The sequence below is a fragment of the Rhamphochromis longiceps genome, linkage group LG13 (genome assembly GCF_057381845.1).
Source record: "Rhamphochromis longiceps isolate RC_006_pf linkage group LG13, R_longiceps_female_GT1.1, whole genome shotgun sequence".
NCBI classification, from domain to species: domain Eukaryota; kingdom Metazoa; phylum Chordata; class Actinopteri; order Cichliformes; family Cichlidae; genus Rhamphochromis; species Rhamphochromis longiceps.
Window position 1 is genome coordinate 6,301,012 of NC_140569.1, and position 20,660 is coordinate 6,321,671.

Below are 20,660 nucleotides of genomic sequence, written 5' to 3' on the forward strand. Positions count from 1 at the left end.
TGCTCACTTGTAGGATGCAGTTTACTGTGTGTGAGATCAATGAGAAGATAATCGCAAGCATGTTTAGTACATTTATCAAGAGTGAACTTTTTCAGCGATAGGAGGTGAATGACATGACAGAAGCTTTGTGCACATGGTGCATGGGTGGACATTTTAAGTACAAAAACAGCAAAAAGGAGGGATTGTTAGAGCGAATTGTTAAAAATTGCCCTTTTTCTAATTTTAATATGAATATTGCATGTTATAGTATTCATATATATCCACATAGTATTCAGTGCCTTTTAATCATAATATATAGTGTGGCAAAAATATTTGATCGTTTTGTTAATATTTTAACGTGTGACATTTATTCAGAGGTAATGTTTGAAGTATTTCTTTTACCCAGAAATCTTTTAGTCACCTTTAGTAACTAAATGTATACCAAATATTATTACTATTACTTATTGCACTTGAATCTCTCAGTACACAGTACAAATTCACACGCTGTGCTGTCACACATTTTCCGAGACAGGATGTGTTTCTATGTTCTGTCTCTGAGAACAAGATACAGTGACCACAGATTGAACCTCACATAAACTTAGGTCACGGTAGGTTTAACCTTCATCTGTAGGTTTCAGTTTTCAAACAACTTGTCTGTGGTGTCGTCGCTGTGTCTGACCACATTAGCACATTATGAACTTTTAACACTAGAATTACTGGCCCTTGTTTTTTCCTGGTGCAAGTCCCTACTACTAGATTTACTAACCCCGTGCAAATTTGCCTAAATTCCCCTGAACCTAACACCTCCTAGCACCCTGCTGAGAGGCCTTCAGCTCTATTGTTCTCCTGGTTTTGTTGTGCAAACATACCCTCCCCCAACCCCCAACCAGGAGAGATTCAGGAGACAGGAGAGAACCAGGAGAAGGTCTTTCCTTCCAATCATTGTCAGACTCAACAACAAAGTACCTGCAGCCTACAATACACCATGGTAGTTTTTATGTGCAGTATTTCTCATATGCAATATTAGTTCTTGTCAATCCTTGTCACTACATTGCATACCTGTCCATAAACATATATACACAGAGTTGTACATATATTTATATATCCACACCTTACATAATATACATAAAGTCTAGTTATAGATAGTATATATATATATATATTAGGGGTGCAACGATACACAAAATTCACGGTTCGGTTCGGTTCGATACTTTGGTGTCACGGTTCGATATTTTTTCGATACAAAAAAAATGTTCATGCCTTTTTAATTTGTCATTTATTAAAATTATAAATATATATTTTAACTCAAAAGTACAGTTTTTAAATTTAACCCTAACCCTTGTGCGTGTTTTTTATTTTGACAGCGAATGCGCACCTGCGGACCACTTATGTGCAGCCCTGGTTATTTAGCTCGTCATATTGCAGCCACAGAAATTATTTTGTCCATGAAACCATAAAGCTGCACTTTCTTTTTGCCTTATAGTCTGATTTGTCATAACTTTTCCGTTTTGTGGTAAGCTTTTCTTTGGCTGTCACTTCTTCACCCTGACCTGTCTTATTTGGCTCAGCAGAACTGAAATATAAATCCTGCTGCTTTTACACACACACTCACATAAGCTCAGCGATTCTCTGCGCGATCAACCTCTCACATGTTTAAGCTTGCTGTGGGAGATTTCACTTGCCATGTTTGCATAGTAAGCTAACGATTAATAAGACGATGTCAGAGGAATTGGTGCGCAAATTATCATCACTCACAGATCAGTGCTGTCGCTCTCTATACACAGTTCGCACGATTGCAAAGTGAAAGCAAAAAAACAAGCGCAAATTCAAACTTAATTTCAATATGTCACATATTGACAGTGGCTCACCGATGCCAATGGCATAATTACCCAGCTACATTTCTGAAAGAATGCAAAAGCATTGACATATATTTTTCCTTCCTACAATAGCCCGACGGGCAGGGAAGAGATAGATTTTGGTAGCCCGACTGAAAAAATCGCCAGCTCCAGGACGTCGGGCTAGCGATATTGCAAGCCCTGTATCTGATTGAGGAATCACTCATCTTTGGAAAAGAGAGTTTATTACAGAGAAATGTCTCTTTCCAAAATAAAAGCTATACTATCCGCTTCTTCTGGGCTATATTCTCAGCAGCATAAGGAGAATCATGTGCTAACAGCTGTCTAAATGACTCTGCTAAAGTTAGTTAGTTGTTTTTGTCTTTGCACTAGGATGATGTCGGCGTAAATGTGCAGTCATATTCGTTGTGTTCCCACTAGTGCTTTCAGGTTAATCTCGTTGAAATGACCTTAACGCCACAACACGGCAAATCTCCGTTAACGAGCTACCGCCGATTGCCCCGTGCATGGGGCTAGACGGCCAACACTTTAACGAGCTAACTGCGCTAACACACTAGTTCCCACCCATGCAATTGAGCATTGCATGGCACATCCAACATACTGAAGATGTGGAGGGTGAAGGTGACGGTGGTACCAGTGGTAATCGGAGCACTAGGTGCGGTGACTCCCAAACTAGGCGAGTGGCTCCAGCCGATCCCGGGAACAACAGTGGAGATCTCTGTCCAGAAAAGCGCAGTCCTAGGAACATCTAAGATACTGCGCAGGACCTCAAGCTCCCAGGCCTCTGGTAGAGGACCCGAGCTTGAAGGATTGACCGCCCACAGGGGCGAGTGGGGAATTTTATATATATATATATATATATATATATATATATATATATATATATATATATATATATATATATATATATATATATATATATATATAAGCTTGAAGGATTGAAGGCAAGCAGGAATTCTTTATATATATATATATATGGCACGTGTCCATATTTATGTTTCCAGATTGTTTGTATAGTGCACTTTCTATACTGTACTCTTTGTACAGTTTTTATTTTTGCTGCTTTTGTCTTGCACTGTCCACTTTTCTGCAATGAAATGCAGATTTCCTCTTCACCCTCTACACTGCAGACTTCTCCATCAACTCCCCACGCTGCCACCTACAGAAGTTCTCTGACGACTCTGCCATAGTCGGCCTCATCACAGGTGAGGACAACTCAGAGTACGGACAGTGGACTCTGGACTTTGTGGACTGGTGTCAGCAGAACCACCTGCTGATCAACGCGGGGAAAACCAAGGAGCTGGTGGTGGATTTCCGGAGACGCAGACCCAACACACTGACACCGGTGAACATCCAGGGAGTGGACATTGAGATAGTGGACTCTTATAGGTACCTGTGTTCACCTGAATAATAAGCTAGACTGGAGCCACAACACTGATGCTCTTTACAGGAAGGGTCAGAGCAGACTCTACCTGCTGAGGCGGCTGAGGTCATTTGTAGTACAGGGAGCACTTTTAAAGACCTTCTATGACTCTTTGGTGGCATCCGTCATTTTCTACAGTGTTGTATGTTGGAGCAGCAGTTTATCAGCAGCTGAGAGGAAGAGGTTGGATAAACTCATTAGGAAGGCCACCTCTGTTCTGGGATGCACCCTGGACCCAGTGCAGGTGGTGGGAGACAGAAGGACTCTGGCCAAAAGAACATCTCTGATGGACAGAGTCTCCCACCCCATGCACGTAAATGTTGCTGAACTGCAGAGCTGCTTCAGTGACAGACTGCTGCATCCTAGATGCATGAAGGAGCGTTTCCGCAGGTCCTTCCTCCCTGCAGCTGTCAGACTGTACAATCAGAACTGCTCCCAACAAACAGATGGTTACATCTGCGCTGTAACTTGGCACTATTTTATCAACCGATTCACACTATAACCAGGGTTTGCCCCTTATCTGTATTTAATTTTATTTAATTTAATAACAGTATGGTACTCAGTTTTTGGTAACCATTGTCCTTGATGTAAATATGTAAAAATTGTGTATGTTTCTGTTCTGTGTCTTGTGTACTGTTTGTTTGTATATGTGTCTTTCTTGCTGCTGTTACACCCAAATTTCCCCTTGTGGGACAATTAAAGGATTATTCTATTCTCTGTTCTATTCTATTTTGCGTTTTGCTGATTACAAATTTGAAGAATGTAACAATGGCACTGACTGTGACACATAGTGAAGAATAAGTCCAATCCACTAAATCACAGATTAGCAATAAAGAATGGACAAAAAAATGTATTTAGTTAAGCTGGTCATTAGCACTGTTGTATAACAACATAAATCACATTTTGTAGAAAGCTAATGAGTTATAAAAAAAAACATTATTTTATGTTATGAACGATTTCTGGACTTTGCCGATAGCTCTTCTGATAAGGTACTGTTACCTGGTTCACACCATTTTTCTTGAGCAGCCTCTTCAGCAGTTACATACCTGCCTGACCAATCAATCATTGCACAAGCATAATATCGGCCATCAAAGAACAGCAGGATCATCCAACAGCAGGGGCGATGCAGACATCTTTGTGTAGATTCACCGTTATTATGCAACAACAATTACCACGTATGAATGTCTAAATTCCTTTTCCACAAACTTCTCCAGGATGATCAGGACAAACACAACATTTAAAGCAAACTATCCATTTTAAAATTTGACACTCTTGACAACTCTGATTTTCTTCCTTCTATGTATATGAAGACAAATAAAAAGATGAAGACAGAATTTAGTTTGAGTTATTTTTGTATTCAACACGTTAAACATATAACTATAACTGCAAAAATACTGAAATGTGATGAAATGCCATTAGTTTTCACACTTTTTATGTCAAAGGAATACCAAACTGCAAGCTAAATTTTTGAGGCACAGGCATTATCTCGTTATACTCACTTTATTTTTGCTATTTAATATAAATGTCTATCTTTTGCTCAGTGCCCAGAGAGGTGTTAAAGTTAAAGGAGTTAAAGTTTAGTCCCACTTTCTATTATCAAAAACTTAATGAGCCACTAGGCACTATGGTCTGGACTCCTAAACCATATCCAGACCAGAGATGGGCAGTAACGCGTCCTGCTTTACAGGTGAAAATAGAGCAAAAGGACCGCTGAGTCTTTGACTTTATTTATTTTCTGCTGTGTTTTACTTGCATCTGTTTGAAAGAGTGAGTGAAAACACAAAAAATATTTTATTTTATGTGCTGGAATGTGTAGAAAATAGGTTTAAATGTTAAACTAATTTATTCAAGTCAGAGAATGTTGCATATAATTAAATGTTTTGCTTGATGCATAAAGTTAAAAGATTAAAACTGATAAAACAAGTTAAAAAAAGAGACTTTTCCATTTGATTACATTTTGTATGATGGATTATGTAGAAAAAGTAGAATTGGGCTGAAAGATCTATCACTTTATCACCTCTTCAGGTTGTAAATCGTGTTTTTAAAAAGTAACTAAGTAACTAAGTAATTAATTACTTTTGAAAATAAGTAATCAGTAAAGTAACGGGATTACTTTTTGGGGGGAGTAATCAGTAATTAGTTACTGATTACTTTTTTCAAGTAACTTGACCAACACTGATCCAGACTGACAGTGTGTGATACATTCTGGAATTCACTAAACCATCATGTCAATGGTTAAAAAGTACCATTTAATATCTCTCATAAATTACCCTGTTTCACCAGATGGGGATGCTGTCTCTCCACTGTTTTCCAGCTCCACTATCTCCCAGAGCAGAAGGTTGGCAAACTTTACTACCAAAAGATAACAAAAGCAAACAAACAACAAAAACAGCTAAAAAAAAAATCTATTTCATATAATGAAGCTCACAATGCTTATTAAGTGGGACTTAAGTGCCCTTCAATATGCTTCTACAACCCAGAAGCAAGACTTTTACCCTCCCAGTGACTTGTGATTTATTAATTACTCATCTAACATTATTTAACAATTCCTTTGAAATACAATATAATGATGATGTTCATAATGGTCATTTATTGCTTTACATCTCTCACAAGAACCTCTTGTGATGGGATCACACCACAGTGAGTTAACTGTAAAGAGGAACCTGTATTCATAACTTAACTTGGATTTGATTTCAGCAGTTTCCCAACTAAACACCTGTGCAGTTTTGTGACTGCATGTTGCATCATTGTAATGCTACAAGTTTGTTATAAGTAACAGCTTACAGCATCTACTTTCACTTCTAGCTGTGGCGTGGTTATATTTTTTATTTAATTGGTCTTTATTTTTTGTTATTATTATTATTATTATTATTATTATTATAAGTAGTAGTAGTATACTATTAAAAAGGACATATATTTATCTAATATTTAGATAATAAGCTGAGCCTTGATATCTTGAAGTTAAACAACTTACCACAGATTAAACATGGCTGCCACAGATGGGACAAGAGAAGAGAGGGGAAAAGAAAACATGAAGCTCTTCTTTTTTGCAGTTCCCAAACATTCCTGGACCTTAAATGACCTTAATGGAAATTTTCCAATCAGCTCCTGTCCATGCTGGAAGTTGGCCATGGGAATCAGGACAAATGTATAAAAGTGCCCCTTCCTTAAACTATCTAGCATTTCTCATGTATCTTGATGCCTGTTTTGTCCATCGTTACTGTTCTGTCTTTCATGGGAAGAAATCAAGTCTGCTGGCCCAAAGTGAAAACATGTGCCATAATGATGGCAGATAGATTACACTGTCATAATGACTGGTCATTTCTCTACCAAGCAAACTGTGTGCACATATTATCAATTTGTGTGAACTTAGCAGTATTAAGTGCAATTACAGTTAGAAACACATAGACTAGTCTAAGTATACTATTAGATACTATTAAAATACTTTACTTGTGTATTTATACATTTAACTTTTCCTGCATAGTAACAACACAACACAGGAATCCTTGGTGCTCAGATGACTCTGTTCTTTCTGCTTGTCTGCTGATTTAAATTTTATTACAGAAGCTCAACAGATGTGTGGTGATGTGTTGCTTGAGATATTGAACAAACATTGACCTTGAGGTCTGGAAGTACCAATAACTCCATTTACTTAAATGTCTATTCGAGACTGACTTCAAAAATGAATAAATTGCCTATGTTAAAATAACCAAATTTCATTAACGGGAAAAAAAAAACATATTTACAGCCACCGTTCTACATAGAACTCCTTCTTTCTTGGATTTCTTTTACAACTCACAACACTGATTTTTTTAAGGCTTAATATTTTAATTGTAGCTTTTGTTAGCATTTTTGCAGATGCAATGGAATTACCTGACAAATAATATGGCCTGCTGTGAGGGATAAAAGTGTGTGCTTCAGATTCTGTGAGTGAAATTCTAATTTCAGCGCTAATCAGCAGATATTGCTGTCTTCATGTTGCACCAGTACAGTTTATGAATGCAGGATGTTCTCAGCTCCAAATATGGCTGCCTATGGCTCTAAGAAAAAAAAAAATCAACATGTCAAGCAACTCTGAGTCTTCAAAGACTCTGAGGCTGCAATTTGCATTCCTGACTGAAAGCATCATGTGTGTCCTGTATATACAGTCTATGATGCTTTGTAGCAAACAGGTCTTAACTTTCCACATAATATCCTGCAGAACTAGTCCACATAGTTGCTGCATGAACACGAACAGTTTCTGGCTATTGTGGTTCCAAGCACAAACTCTAATGGTTTGCATATGATGCATTTATTTTCAAAATGTATAAAGCATTCACATTATTCAAGTGTAATAATAAATATAAAACAAATTTAAATTGTCATTAACAGCATTGGTCACTGCTTAATACCCAACCTTTTTTGTGTGTGTGTCCAATGACATTATGAACAATTTGAAACAAAACACATCATATACATTATGCTAGACATAGTAGTAGTCCCATGCTTCATTCTATGTGTGTTCATAGCTAAAATGACCATAATATAATGTACTAGAAACCCATCAGTATCATCCAGACTGTCATATTTTAGGAAATGCAAGAAATCTTTGAGAAGAAATGATAAAAGACATGCTGGTGTGAAAAGATAATCTACATGGTATCAAATGTGGCTGAAAACAGAGCGCAGTTCAAACAAGAAAAAAAATTAGCAAAATGTTTTTAAGCGGTTTCACAAAATCACATCGTAAATTTCCAGTGCAAAATGTTAAATGAGTCAGTCATAAGTCCAGCCAATAAGCCACAGAGTTTAGGCTCAGTCTACAGGTAGCATAGAAGTCCCCAGTGTGTCCAGTGCTGGTACTTCCAAAGACATGAGGCTCAATTTTGTATTTCCTGGGCACACTCAAGGACTGCAAACCAGCAAGAACTATAAAAAACACTGCTCATGCAATATTTATGTGATACTGAAATGTAAATGTATTGTTTTAAAGTCTCATTTAATTCAAATGGCACCTAGTAAGAACGAAATTCAACTGATTATAGAGCAGGTGAGCTAAAATAAACATTTCTGCAAAAAAAAAAATGTGAAGAAGTAACAGTGAAATAAACACAGTGTAAGTTTGTTATAGGTTTAAGTGAAATACCTGGCAAGCAGGTAAATGCACTAGCATTGGAGGAAATCTTCATCTCTATCTTAAGTTTATCGTCAATGATAGGCGACAAATTTTGGGAGTAAAATCTCAGAAAAATATATATTTAAGAGGTGTTTGCCTTTACATGATGTTAAAAATAAAGCTTTAAATAAATGTGCCTCATGCCTTTTTCTTTGGGCTTTGAAATATAACAAATATGTCACAGTCAGGATTTTAGTGCATTTTTTAGCTTTTCCATTTGGGCCTTTTAAGGTCCTGAAACACATTAGTACTATTAAGGCAGCTGTGACTTGGACCAGATCTCTTCTAGCCTGCACAAGCTGCTGTTAGTCAGGAGATAAAAATCACAAAGAGCATGTTTTTGAAAAGCTTTCAGATACAGTCACTGCTGCTGTTCTCAAAAAAGGCTTTGTCAGCATTCTTGTGACTAAAGTCATGAATTAATTTGTGCCCAACTGAGTCACACCAGTAAATAAAGAAAAGAATAAGACATCTATGCTCTACAGTGCAGACTCCCTCAATGGTGTCACCCAAACTTTGTTTTTTTTTTCACCTTTTATGGCCTTTTTGGTGACTTAAGTCTCAGCATATAAACAGTGCAAGCTTCAGGTGCATGTTTGTTTCAGTTCAAGAAGAAGCCACAATCCAGTTATTCTTGATGGATTTAGCAATCTGTGTAGCACCACAACTCCAGACATTGCTGCCCAATGTTCAATCCCTAGTGCAGGGCGATTACTCAGATGTTGGGTAAAGACCATCGTTTAAGTCATAGGTGTCAAACTCTGGCCCGTGGGCCAAATTTGGCCCGCAGCCTAATTACATTTGGCCCGCGAAGCCATACCAAATTACTATCAGAGCTGGCCTACTGGCATTATACAGCTAATATATATATATTGTTTAGTATTAAGCTTTGCTTGTTCCATATTCAGTTTTTCAGCTAAACTTGTCCATAAGAAAAGATTCATTCTTATATCTGGAGGAACAAATATATTTCAATAAATATTAACGTTAGCCCGCGACTTTGTTCCAGTTTTGAATTTTGGCCCACTGTGTATTTGAGTTTGACACCCCTGGTTTAAGTCATTAGGAGCCGTATAATGTTGGAAGGAAGAAGATAAAAGGAATTAGTCATCATTTGCATGATTCCTTAGATAAAATGAACCATGTTATGAAAGCTAAGGTGAACGGACTTATTCAGCTTTAGATTGTCTTTTATGCATGTGTGGTTTTTTTCAGCAGGTTTGTAAATCTATTATCTATTTTTTTTTTTTTTTCTAAACTGCGAGGTCATCTGCTCTAGTTCGGCTGCTCGTTCCGCTGGCTTTGCTGTATCTTCGCTTGTCCTTATGCAGCAGCACATCTGGGCCACCATTTTGGATCTGAACACAGCCGACGTCCCTGCTCTCGGGGGTATAGCAGTTAGCATCGGGTCTCAGGTATCTCCCATCTTGGATCTGACCGTCATTGGTCTTCTGCCATCCATGCGAATAGCAGCTCATTTGGAGGAAGTTTACCTCTTCCACTGCTGCTGCCATTTTGTTCTGCTCGGTAGCCATGTTTTCAGAGTTTTGTTGGTTTGCTAGTCGGTGGTTGGGGAAGGGGAGGGGTAGGAAGTGTGTGGAGCCAGTCACGCACTGGTTGAAATCTGGGGGTGGTGTCGATGGTGGTGGAGGAGACAAAGAGAGCTGTCGGCTCAGAGAGATGTTGGCTGCTTTGTTGGCTTTTGTAGAGCACAAGAATCGCCTGCAATAAACAGAGTGAACCAGTGGGAAAATGTAAGATTTCAAGTTATGCTGCCAACCACAACATACCGTGCTGCCCGCTGTGAACACTTCTTTAAGAATTCACTACCACAAAATGGAAAGCATTCCCTGTTTTCCTCATTCCATTTGTTCTAATGGTAAATTCCAGGAAGTACATCTGAATCACTGAAGGCTTAAAATTGTTATTGGAATCGAATCTCTTGAGGGAAATGAAATTTCGTGAGAAAGTTGCATTGTTTAATTTTACAAGACTTTAAAATCCATATGAATATGTCTCACTGTTGACCAAAAATCTGAATCATCAGCAATCGTTATCTTTATCTCTTTCTTTAATCAGGTTTAGACTGAATACAGGAGAATAACCTGTGTCTAGTAACATATTAGGATATTATTACCGCATTGCAGTATTTACTCTTACTCTTCAGAAAAAAAGCCACCTTTATTTTTTCATTTTTAGTGGAGTTTTAGTGGAGTTAGTGGAGTTTTGTCTAGTTAAAACTCCACTTTTTTCTGGCCACTTTGGGGGTCACAAAACAACAGATTAACACAGTCGTACCTGATATGAAATAAACTGTTACATAATTCACCACTATTTTTGTTTGTGCAAACTGGCAACAAATTACATCTTTGTTAATGACTAAATGCTCAAATAGGTCTTAGTAACTTTATCAACCTTAAGCTTCTTAACTCATTCACTGCCAGCCATTGGCAGTGAATGAGTTAAACCCATTGACTCATTCACTGCCATTGACGGCTATAGACGTCAATGGCAGTGAATGAGTTAAATAGGAAATAAACATAACAATCATTAAATCAAATCATTAATTACCTAAAAAAATAATCATCAATTATCATCATAGTTCAAAAGAATATTCTGAATTCGTTCGTCTATGTCGTCATGTAAAAACCTTTTCTAACTAAAAAACTATACAATGAATTTCTGACCTGCAACAATGTTTCCATGCCAGGTGATGTAGTTCAAGCACACTGAGGACCAGAGAGACAGCTGACACGACCAACATGAACACTATAAAGACATTTTTTTCTGTAGGTCTGGAGACATAGCAGTTAACTGGATGTGGACATGGCCATGCCTAAAAGAGCAAAGGAACAAGAGAATTACTGTTATAGGCCCAAATATTGTGGTTAATAGCATAGAGAGAAATCAAAATTATGTCTGATTTTTACCTTGCAGACGTACAGAGGATTGAGAAAGATTCCATACAGGAAGTACTGAAGACACAGAAACACCACCTGGATGGAAGGACAGGTTTTTTTGTTGTTTTTTTTACAGGTAGACATCATGTTTTAGGCACAATACAAATACGAGTCCTTTAATGTTTACAAATCCTAAACTTTCATGAGCAATTTGGTCCAAACTCTGCAATGCAATTTTTCATTAATTTACTTCTCTTTGCATTTCAGACCCACCTACAGCCTTTGGAGGACAGACATGAGCTTGAACTAGACAGATTTGAAATCTTGACCTGCTATCAAGTTATGTTTAAGTTAAAGGCAGAAATGGTGACATTTACCTCCATGATGCTGCGTATCAGTATACTCAGAACATATGTCTGCAGCAGCGCTCCCCTCAGGCGAATTCGACCTGCTGAGTGACTTTCATTTTTTTCATTTCCATCTCGTTCCCCTTTCCTCTCTTGTTTCTCTCCACCTCCACCTCCTCCTTCACCTCCTCCTGGGTCTTCTTCTCCCCCTCCCTCCTCTCTTCCCTCCTCCTCCCTGTTCCTTCTTTTCTCCTCTCTGCGGACAGTGTGCATAGCGTGGCCCATGTAGATCAGACTGGGAGTGGATACAAACACAATTTGGAGCACCTAGAAAGACATGAATAAGATTTATAATCAAAAGTAAAACAAAAGTTGTTATTTTCATCTGCAGCAGTGTGAGATATTTCTCAGTATGGACTCCCAGGACTTTATACTTTAAACAATTTAGGTGGGGAGAGAAACAACGAAACTCTCATCCAGAGCAGATCAGGCATCAGTGATTGAAAGTATGAAAAGCAAGAGATGTGTCATTGTTCTGGCCCATTAGCCCAGTTATGTGTTTTCATGAACTTTAGAATCATAATTGATGTTGTAATTTGTTCTCCGTTATAATTGATTGCCATGTTTCTTAGTGTCTTAGTTCTTTGTTTCTCTCTTTCTTCCCCTTAAATCTTCTTTTATCTGATAATCTGTTCTTGCTTGTTCCTTGCTTTTAATTTTACTTCCTTGTGTCAAGTCCTCCTGATTCATTTCAGCTGTCTCTTTTTACCCATTTTCCACGTCCCCCATGTCTATAGTTTCTAGTGTGTTCCCTTCTGTTGTCTGCTGTGTTTCTGGACTTTGTTATATTATGATCTGTTTTATTATCGGCCACAATAAAGGTTTTGCTCACTTCAAACCCGTCTCATTTGGAGAATGCATTTGGATCCTATTTTCCTGCAGTCTTTGACAGAATGACTCAACTAGCAGTTGAGTGCTTGAACAGCAACAGGTGGCGCTCTCCTTTTTAAATAGGGCTTTTGAACTGAAGCTATGGCTCAGTCCTGAGTATTAGTCTGTACTCAGGGGGACAAACTGGGGCAGCTGCCACTGCAGGCTTTGGAGCCTGCTTGAACATATTACTTGAACATTTATTTTTTTAGGTTTACACAAAGGATAGTGACGCAAAATTAAAAGATTAACTCACTAATCTGATATCTGCAAGAGTTTAACTTCCACCATTGAAGATTATTCATTTTCTAGGAAGCTGTTAAATTTAGGTCAGACTAATGCAGTAGAATGCAAAGATTTAAGCTTGATAGACCTGGAAATCTATGTCATAACCTACGTTGTAATTGGAAACTCAACCTTTCATACCATTCAAGTCTTTATGGTATGCATCAACCCAAAGTGTTGCCACATTTCTTGGGAAATGAGTTTCCGGCTTTTTTGGTTCTGAGATTTTGATAAGAGTTTTATTGTTTGATCTGAACTGTTGTTGTGGGGAGGGGATTCATTTGCAGGGAGGCATCTTTAAAGCAGCCCTTGCTCTCGGCTGCAAGCATAGATAATCTCATTGAATAGCCTGTATGAAATGGAAACATTTCACCATAATTAATCCCTTGAGGACATCAAGTGACTGCAATTTATTTTTCACACTGCACTGAAATAAATGGAAGTAAATAGCTGTAAGGAAGGTGGCAAACCAATCTTAACACGTGATAGATTTAAAATTAAAATGCTTCTTTTTCTTCAACAACTGCAGGATACTGTAGCCTGAAATGTTGGTTGAATGAACAGGGATGTACAGACACAGATATATTCCAACTGACTAATTAGAGTTCATATTGTGTTTACAGTTTTAGAAAATGTTTAAAAATCATCAACAGGTATAAAGAAGTTCTTTTGGTTGATGTGATAGAGTAACTCTAATATATTTCTAATAAAATGTCAAGCTTTAAGATGGATTGGCTGACTTCTTTATGATCTTTGATTTCAGTTGGTTAAAACAAAAAGATAATCTTTGACTGCCAATGCATTACCCAGTATCGTATGTGTGCTATGGGGAAGGCTCGGTCATAACAGACGTTCTCACAGCCTGGCTGTTCAGTGTCACAGTTAAAATCTTCCTGTTCATCTCCCCACGATGACTCAGCTGCTGTCCCGAGAACAAGGATTCGGAAGATAAACAGGATGGTCAGCCACACCTGTGGAGAAAAAACATGAAGCAATTATGACCTCCAGTCTTCTTCTTCTTCCACAGATTAGAACAAAATCAGCATTAGCTCAGAGTAGGTTAATTGGACAAGTGTAATTTAAGTGTTACTATAATTATTTGTTTCTGCTGAATTGCTTCAATTAAAATATCCTTTAATCAAAGTCTAGACTGTGGACATTCCCATTTTTACCCTTTTTAAAACAATAAAGGTATAAACAGCTCTTAAAGGTTACTCCAGCCCAGAGGGGAGGGCCACTATAATGAATGAAAATTGTTATTTTCATCTGCAGTTATTTGTGTTTGGTAGTATATTTATGTTATGGAAACTCCACCTCCATCCATGGACAAGCAGGGAGAGCAATAGCAAGACCCTGCACAGAGCAGTGAGAACAATAGGTCAGTGATTAGGTCGGGTGCACCATGAAAGGAGGACTCGGAGTTTAGCTGGATTGTAAAGTGCCATTTAAATAGTTTTCCCTGTATGAGGTTTGCCAGTTGGATGCCTTGACAACTTCTAACTGAGCCATTAGCTGGCTGGCAGTGAGAATAGCTGGTCTGCCAGTACTGACTTCATGGCCACCCTGAACTAAAGTTATTACATACTTTAGGAGCTGGTTATCTTTGTAGTACTTCTAAACAGATTTAAAAATGCCTTAGAAAAAGTACACAAAGTGCTGACTGATTGAATTGACCATTACAATTAGTTATTTAAGAAAGAATCTAAACTAGAAAACTGAGCCTTCTCACAAGTTCAATGATATGTAATGTTTATTGGGGGGGGGGGGTTAAAACCAAGAGCGTCATCATTTCCTAAACCTAACCAAGCGAGTGAAACAAAGATTTAAAAGAAACAGTCCCACAAAGAACGTGAATTCCAGTCCTCTTGACCTTGTGCCATGTCTAAATTTGTTATCTTGGTTTATAAATTGTGCTCCTGGATTCCTAAGCTTTGCCAACAGTTCTGTAAACAACTTACTTTGAGGACTACTACTACTTAGCTTCTCAGAAGAAAGAGGGTACACAGTACATGCACACATTTTACAACAATGGACATGCACTGAAAACCAGAGGTTACTATCGTTACAGTTGTAAGTAACATTAGTTCCATAAAATCTCTGAAAGTGAAGTTATTTGTTTTTGGTTTCTTTTAAGACTTGTTGAGTTGAGTTTCGAATGGTTAAACTAACAGATGTTTGTATGATATTTCATTCTAGTGTTACAAGACTCTGAAACCACAAACCACGCGTCGGGATACACAAAATAAACAGGATGATTTAGAAATACATGAATGTTCTGTTTTGAGTGTATATGTTTGTCTGTCATGAACAGAGGATGTCGGACCAGTCTTGTGTGTTAGTATGCAATGTGTGTGTACATATAGGTGTCTGTGTTTGCATGTTACCTTGCCAACAGAGGTAGAGTGCTCCTGTACTTCCTCCAGGAAGTTTCCCAGTAGGCTCCAGTCTGCCATGACTGATTACAACTCAAATTCCTTACTCACTGCTAAACTGTGAGCTGGGCAATATCCACCTGAACACACCAACAAAGAGCATGGGAAGGTTTGCATGAGTAACAGGTGGGTCACATGATGCATTCAGGCACATCTTACAAACTAATTTTATAACAAAGTTTAATAAAAAATCTATGAGGTACCAAGAATAATCCTCCCTGAATCAGACAGAATTTTATGTTTTCAATAGATTTTAGGACTTCCTACATTTATGGAGATGTAGCTTCTTTTTTATTACTTCATGAGAATGCTTTTCAACAAAAGCAGGGAATGTACAAGTGAGAAAATGTCTTTATCTTAGAAAAAAGCATGAAAATCTATTAAATTAACATCAACTGTTAACATTTGTTTGGCGCAATTTTTTAATCTTCCTTTAAAAAAACATTTCATCTTGTTTATAAATAGATTTTAGGGCTATGAATGTGAAGAAATGTGAAACGCATAACTGAATGCCATGTAATGACTAAAATTATAGTATAACAGTCTTATATTCAATATATATATACATTTCCTTGTTCTGTATATAAAGCGGATTTAAAATATTTTTCAAAATATTTCAACTTAAATAATTCATCCAGGAGAAATACTGAGAATAGAATATCACTTTGTAGTGTTTTAATCTGGAGAGCTAAAAGACTTGAAATATTTCAGTGGAAGATTTTGTCATGTATGTTATGGTCAGGTGGGCTGATTTAAACACATATCTTGAGAATAACTTGGGGCAATCTTTAAAAAAATGTTTTATATCTTTGTATGATATTCATTTGCACTTCTCATGAATTCGTGATTAACCACAAAACATTTAGAAATATTCTCCAGCTACAGTGATTATGCTGTATGCATGCTGCCTTTAATGCACAATGTTTTATGGTTGGCTGGGGAGAAAAAGATGGGGTTATTCTTCTGGTATTATTTTCTTTCATTTGGGGATTGGGCAAACTGTGTTACTTAAAATATCTCACTGTGTGTGCTTCTCCTTGTTTTCTATTCATGGAGTATTAGTGCACCTTCTAAAATTCCAAATTTGGTGCAATTATTATCTTTTTTCCATGCTCTTGCTCAAAAAACCTTAGTTGATGAGTGGATAAACCATTGAGGAATAGACTGGCTGTTGCTGTGTGTGTGTGTGTGTAGGTGTGTGTGCGTGTGTGTGTGTGTTCGTGTGTGTATGTGTGAGCCTCTCTCCAGCCCGGCCACGACCCCATTAATAAAAATGTCTGTGCCCATGGTTTAGTTTAGCTTCCTCTCTGTTCCCACACTCCCCCTCCGCCTGTCACTGGGGAAGGAAAACTAGAGATCTACTGTAAACACTGCTACCACACACACACACACACACACACACACACACACACACACACACACACACACACACACACACACACACACACACACACATCCAGTCTGTTCCTATGTTTGGTTGAGTCTGTACCAGTATGAATACAAATCTTCCTTCCCAGCAAACATGCCCCCTTGGGGCCAGTGTGGGCAGTCCATTATGGGCCCCAGTACCATGCTAATGCGTGTAGGGGACTAGGCATCTGGACCGAATGGTATGGAGCCCAGAAGTACACACATTCCATACCAGTACCAGGATCAAGAGTGTAGGACCCACATATGCCCCATGTTGCATTACTGTCACCAGCTGGTATGGAATGTTGATTAAAATCTGTGCTTCCTTTAAGCACTCCCTCATTTACAATGTGCATCAATGCACAATGCTGGAGATTTTCACACCAGGCACCTGGCCTGACACAACCATCAGGTCTTATGTCGCTTGTGCTTGAACCAAGAATCTTTTGCTTGTTAAATACTCAAGTCTCTACGTAATAGAGGCACTTACCCTTAAAGACAAAAACCAAAACTCTCAAATTCTTGGAATATGACCTGATATCTTTCACTTCTTGAGTTATTTTGCAGTATATCAATAAGAACCAGTTTAACTTCTATTTTACTGAGGTTTTGAATCAGTGACCTTCTCTCAGCCTCATTTAATCTTCTCCTCAAGAGTCATTTATTCCTTCATGGTGATTCCTTATCATAAAGAATGTGCTAGCAAACATGCCTGTTTGACCCCACAGTGGGCAGGTGTGGGTGAACTGTGGGGCTGTGTGGGCGCAGAGCAAACCTACATTTATCCCACTTGGGACTCAACTGGGTGTGTTGGGGTTAAAAAAAAGTTAAACATTTCACATTACTTTTTACTTTTCTTAAAAGTAACATGTAACATAGAGTACATTACTTAGTTACTTGAGAAAGTAATTCATTTCATTATTTGTTAAATTATTTTTGCATTACACGTGGCAGTATTTGACTGCCTGGGATGAGATTTTGTGTCACAATTTTTAAAGTTTGAGGAGATTTTGCATTTATCTTTGTTATTTAAATACATGTATGTGTAGATACATACATGACAAGATAATAAAAAGGAAACACAGACAAGGTAACTGATGACGACATACCTAGGTATTTGGATTATGGATTCTGATGTTACACAAAATGTGATTCTGATGAGTACCAGACTCTGTACAGACTTCCAAAACAGGGGGAACAATAAAGAGCATTTCTGGGTGGAGTGGGACTGCTTTACATGCCAAATTTCTCACCCTTCTGTCATTTGATTGATGTCATTTCTCGAACCAGTGGGCAAATGTGACTGTTTTTGTCCCTAACTTGGAACTCATATTAAACTTGTATTAAAAGTCTATTTCAGACGTGTTGTTATGCAAGAAGCACTAATTTCAGATGAGAAACGAAGATGAACTTAAAAATCTGACCAGAAAAAAAAGTTTCAAATCAGATTACAACTTTTTTGGCAACTTATTTATTAAATGCCCATCCCTTCCTGTTTTTGTAAAGCCCAGAAGCTTCGAACAAACCATGTGTGTGTGTCTCTGTGTTGTGTGTGTCTGTGTGCTCCCATTCATATCTTTCACAAGTGATCCCAGCATCATTAATAACAATATTACTTCCTTGTATAGACTTTCTCTTGACCTTTGCATGCATGTGTGTTTCTCTTTGTGTGTGTGAGAGAGAGAGAGACTGGGTGTGTATATGTGGAGTCAGTATTGTTCTGCATCCTGTCTTGATAATGGGCACACAGACACACACACACAAACACACAAATACAAAGGCCCCCTCTTTCTCGAGCTGGTTTACAATAATAAATGATGAATCATTGACATCGGTCAGACATGAGGATGTTTTCAATGCGATAATAAGCTGAATAGAAAGTATTAACAGGTCAACGTGATAAAATTCTGCCACATCCATCAACATCATGGGCGTTCATTTAGAGACAAACTAAATTCCAAACTCAAGTAACAAAAGAAGTTTAATTTGTTAATTATTTTAGAATTTACTCAAAGATTTCTCTATCTTTATGCACACTGGCATGCACACACACACACACACACACACACACACACACACACACACACACACACACACACACACACACACACACACACACACACACACAACTTTTATTTGTGGCACTTCTTTGTGATCTTATTTAAGGTTTTGGGGTCTGAAAATGCTGTTTTGTGGTCATTTTTAGCACTGATGTGGTCATTATTAACACTGGAATGCATAAAAACAGAAAAAGATGCTTACACTTTTGATATTAATTAAATATTTAACATCTTAATCTTAAAATGAAGACATTAGCCATACTGTAAACATGTTGCACTAAAACTCTGCCACATACAGATACTTTACCTGATTTAGGATACAGAGAAAGGAAACTTCTAATCCAGTGATAGCCTGATGATTGTAGACTGAAGTTAAACTGATGGATGCTTTCTTCTTGTTGGTGAGGTGCTAGTAAGCCAGGCACTCCTCCTCTTCAGAGTTGATCCTCAGGATGTAGGAGCAGCAGATTTAACAGCTGACAGATGCACGTATTCAGATGATCTGTGATGAATGACGGCCACTCTCCAGCTGTGAGTGTGAGCGTTCCTGCTCAGCCTCAGTCACTGAATGTCAGCGTGAATTTGATGAACCCGACAAACTTCAGGACAGACAGGTTGAGACTGACACAAAGACGGATCGACGGAGAAGGTCAAGTTGATTCAGGGGATTGAAAAAGGAGTCAATCCAGCAGTTTGGAGCAATTTGTGTCCAGAGAGATCTGAACTGAAATGAAATGTGTGTGAAGCTGTAGTTTATACCCCCCCTCTCTCTCTCCCTCTCTCTCTCTCACTCTCTCCCCCTCTCGCTCCCTCTCCTCCTTCTACATCTCCAGAGGAAGTGGGCCTGGTGCCTCGCTGCCTGCTATTCAACTCTCAAATATAGGTGCATGTGTTTGTTTGTAGTGTTTGGCACTGAAGGAAGTCACATATTGTATTAAGACACAATAGCTAAAAGACCCAGTCCTGCATTCCTTCATGTCACTCTCTTGACATATATCTCTCTGCTTCTCTTAAGCTCTGGTAAGTGACTTAAGCTTAAAGTATAATTCCACAGGATTTATTATGGAATCTCTTTGGAAAACCGCTGGTTAAGTTCCTGCACTGAGACTCTTCCGAAGATAAACACAAGCTGGTTTCAGTTTCTTAAGTCTTTCGTTTTTGTGATTTCAGTGAATTACATTCATTTCATTTACTTATTTGTTTTTAATGGAAACTGAAATTTGCCAAATATAATCAAAAAGTAAAAGTGAACATCTTTGCTCAAAATAAAAAGTAGGCTAAGATGCAACATGTGACTTCAGTTCATGACCCCAGAATGACTGAAGGGTTAGAATGTTGGACAGAATTTCACTTGGGTTTTTTTTAATCAGCATGAAAACACTTTCTAGCAGCTGTGTCTTCTTTTCAGAGAACTTGTGATAGAATAAAAAGCACCATGGCTTCCTCCAGGCTCTTATCAGCGTGTCTTTTCCTCAGTATATCTAAAGCAGTGGTTATACCATGTGACACTTAAAACAATGTGGCGAACAACACTGCACAGCCAGAGGATATAAACGTTACACCAAATGTCAGAAATTTTCAAGGTAATTTTCTTGTTTTGAACCAGCTGAACTGCCATTAAAAAATTAAGTGATGACATTCGGCTTCATTTCAGTGAATTCATCGACATTTTCTTAAATTCGGTCTGTGATATGCAAACACATGATTCCTCCACTAATTATGTAGTTTCACAGTTAGGGGATTTTCTTGAATGGAGTGGGTAGATAAAATAAGGTCTCTCGCTTTAAAATTACCAGATATTGTTCGAACATGCAACTCTGCTCACTGCTCACTTCATTAGGTACACCTGTTTAGCTGCTTGTTGATGCAAATACCTACACAGC

General features: G+C 38.0%; 1 protein-coding gene across 1 annotated transcript; it reads right to left on the reverse strand.

The window, feature by feature from the left end:
* Positions 1-7,075: 7,075 nt before the first annotated feature.
* Positions 7,076-19,483, reverse strand: LOC146655282 (gap junction alpha-5 protein-like). Its single transcript, XM_085427776.1, has 7 exons — positions 19,085-19,483; positions 15,260-15,387; positions 13,682-13,846; positions 11,691-11,987; positions 11,344-11,409; positions 11,101-11,249; positions 7,076-10,135 (listed from the first exon to the last, which is right to left on the reverse strand). The coding sequence occupies exons 2-7, from the start codon at positions 15,326-15,328 to the stop codon at positions 9,667-9,669; spliced, it is 1,215 nt and encodes a 404-aa protein (XP_085283902.1). The 5' UTR covers positions 15,329-15,387; positions 19,085-19,483; the 3' UTR covers positions 7,076-9,666.
* Positions 19,484-20,660: the final 1,177 nt, after the last annotated feature.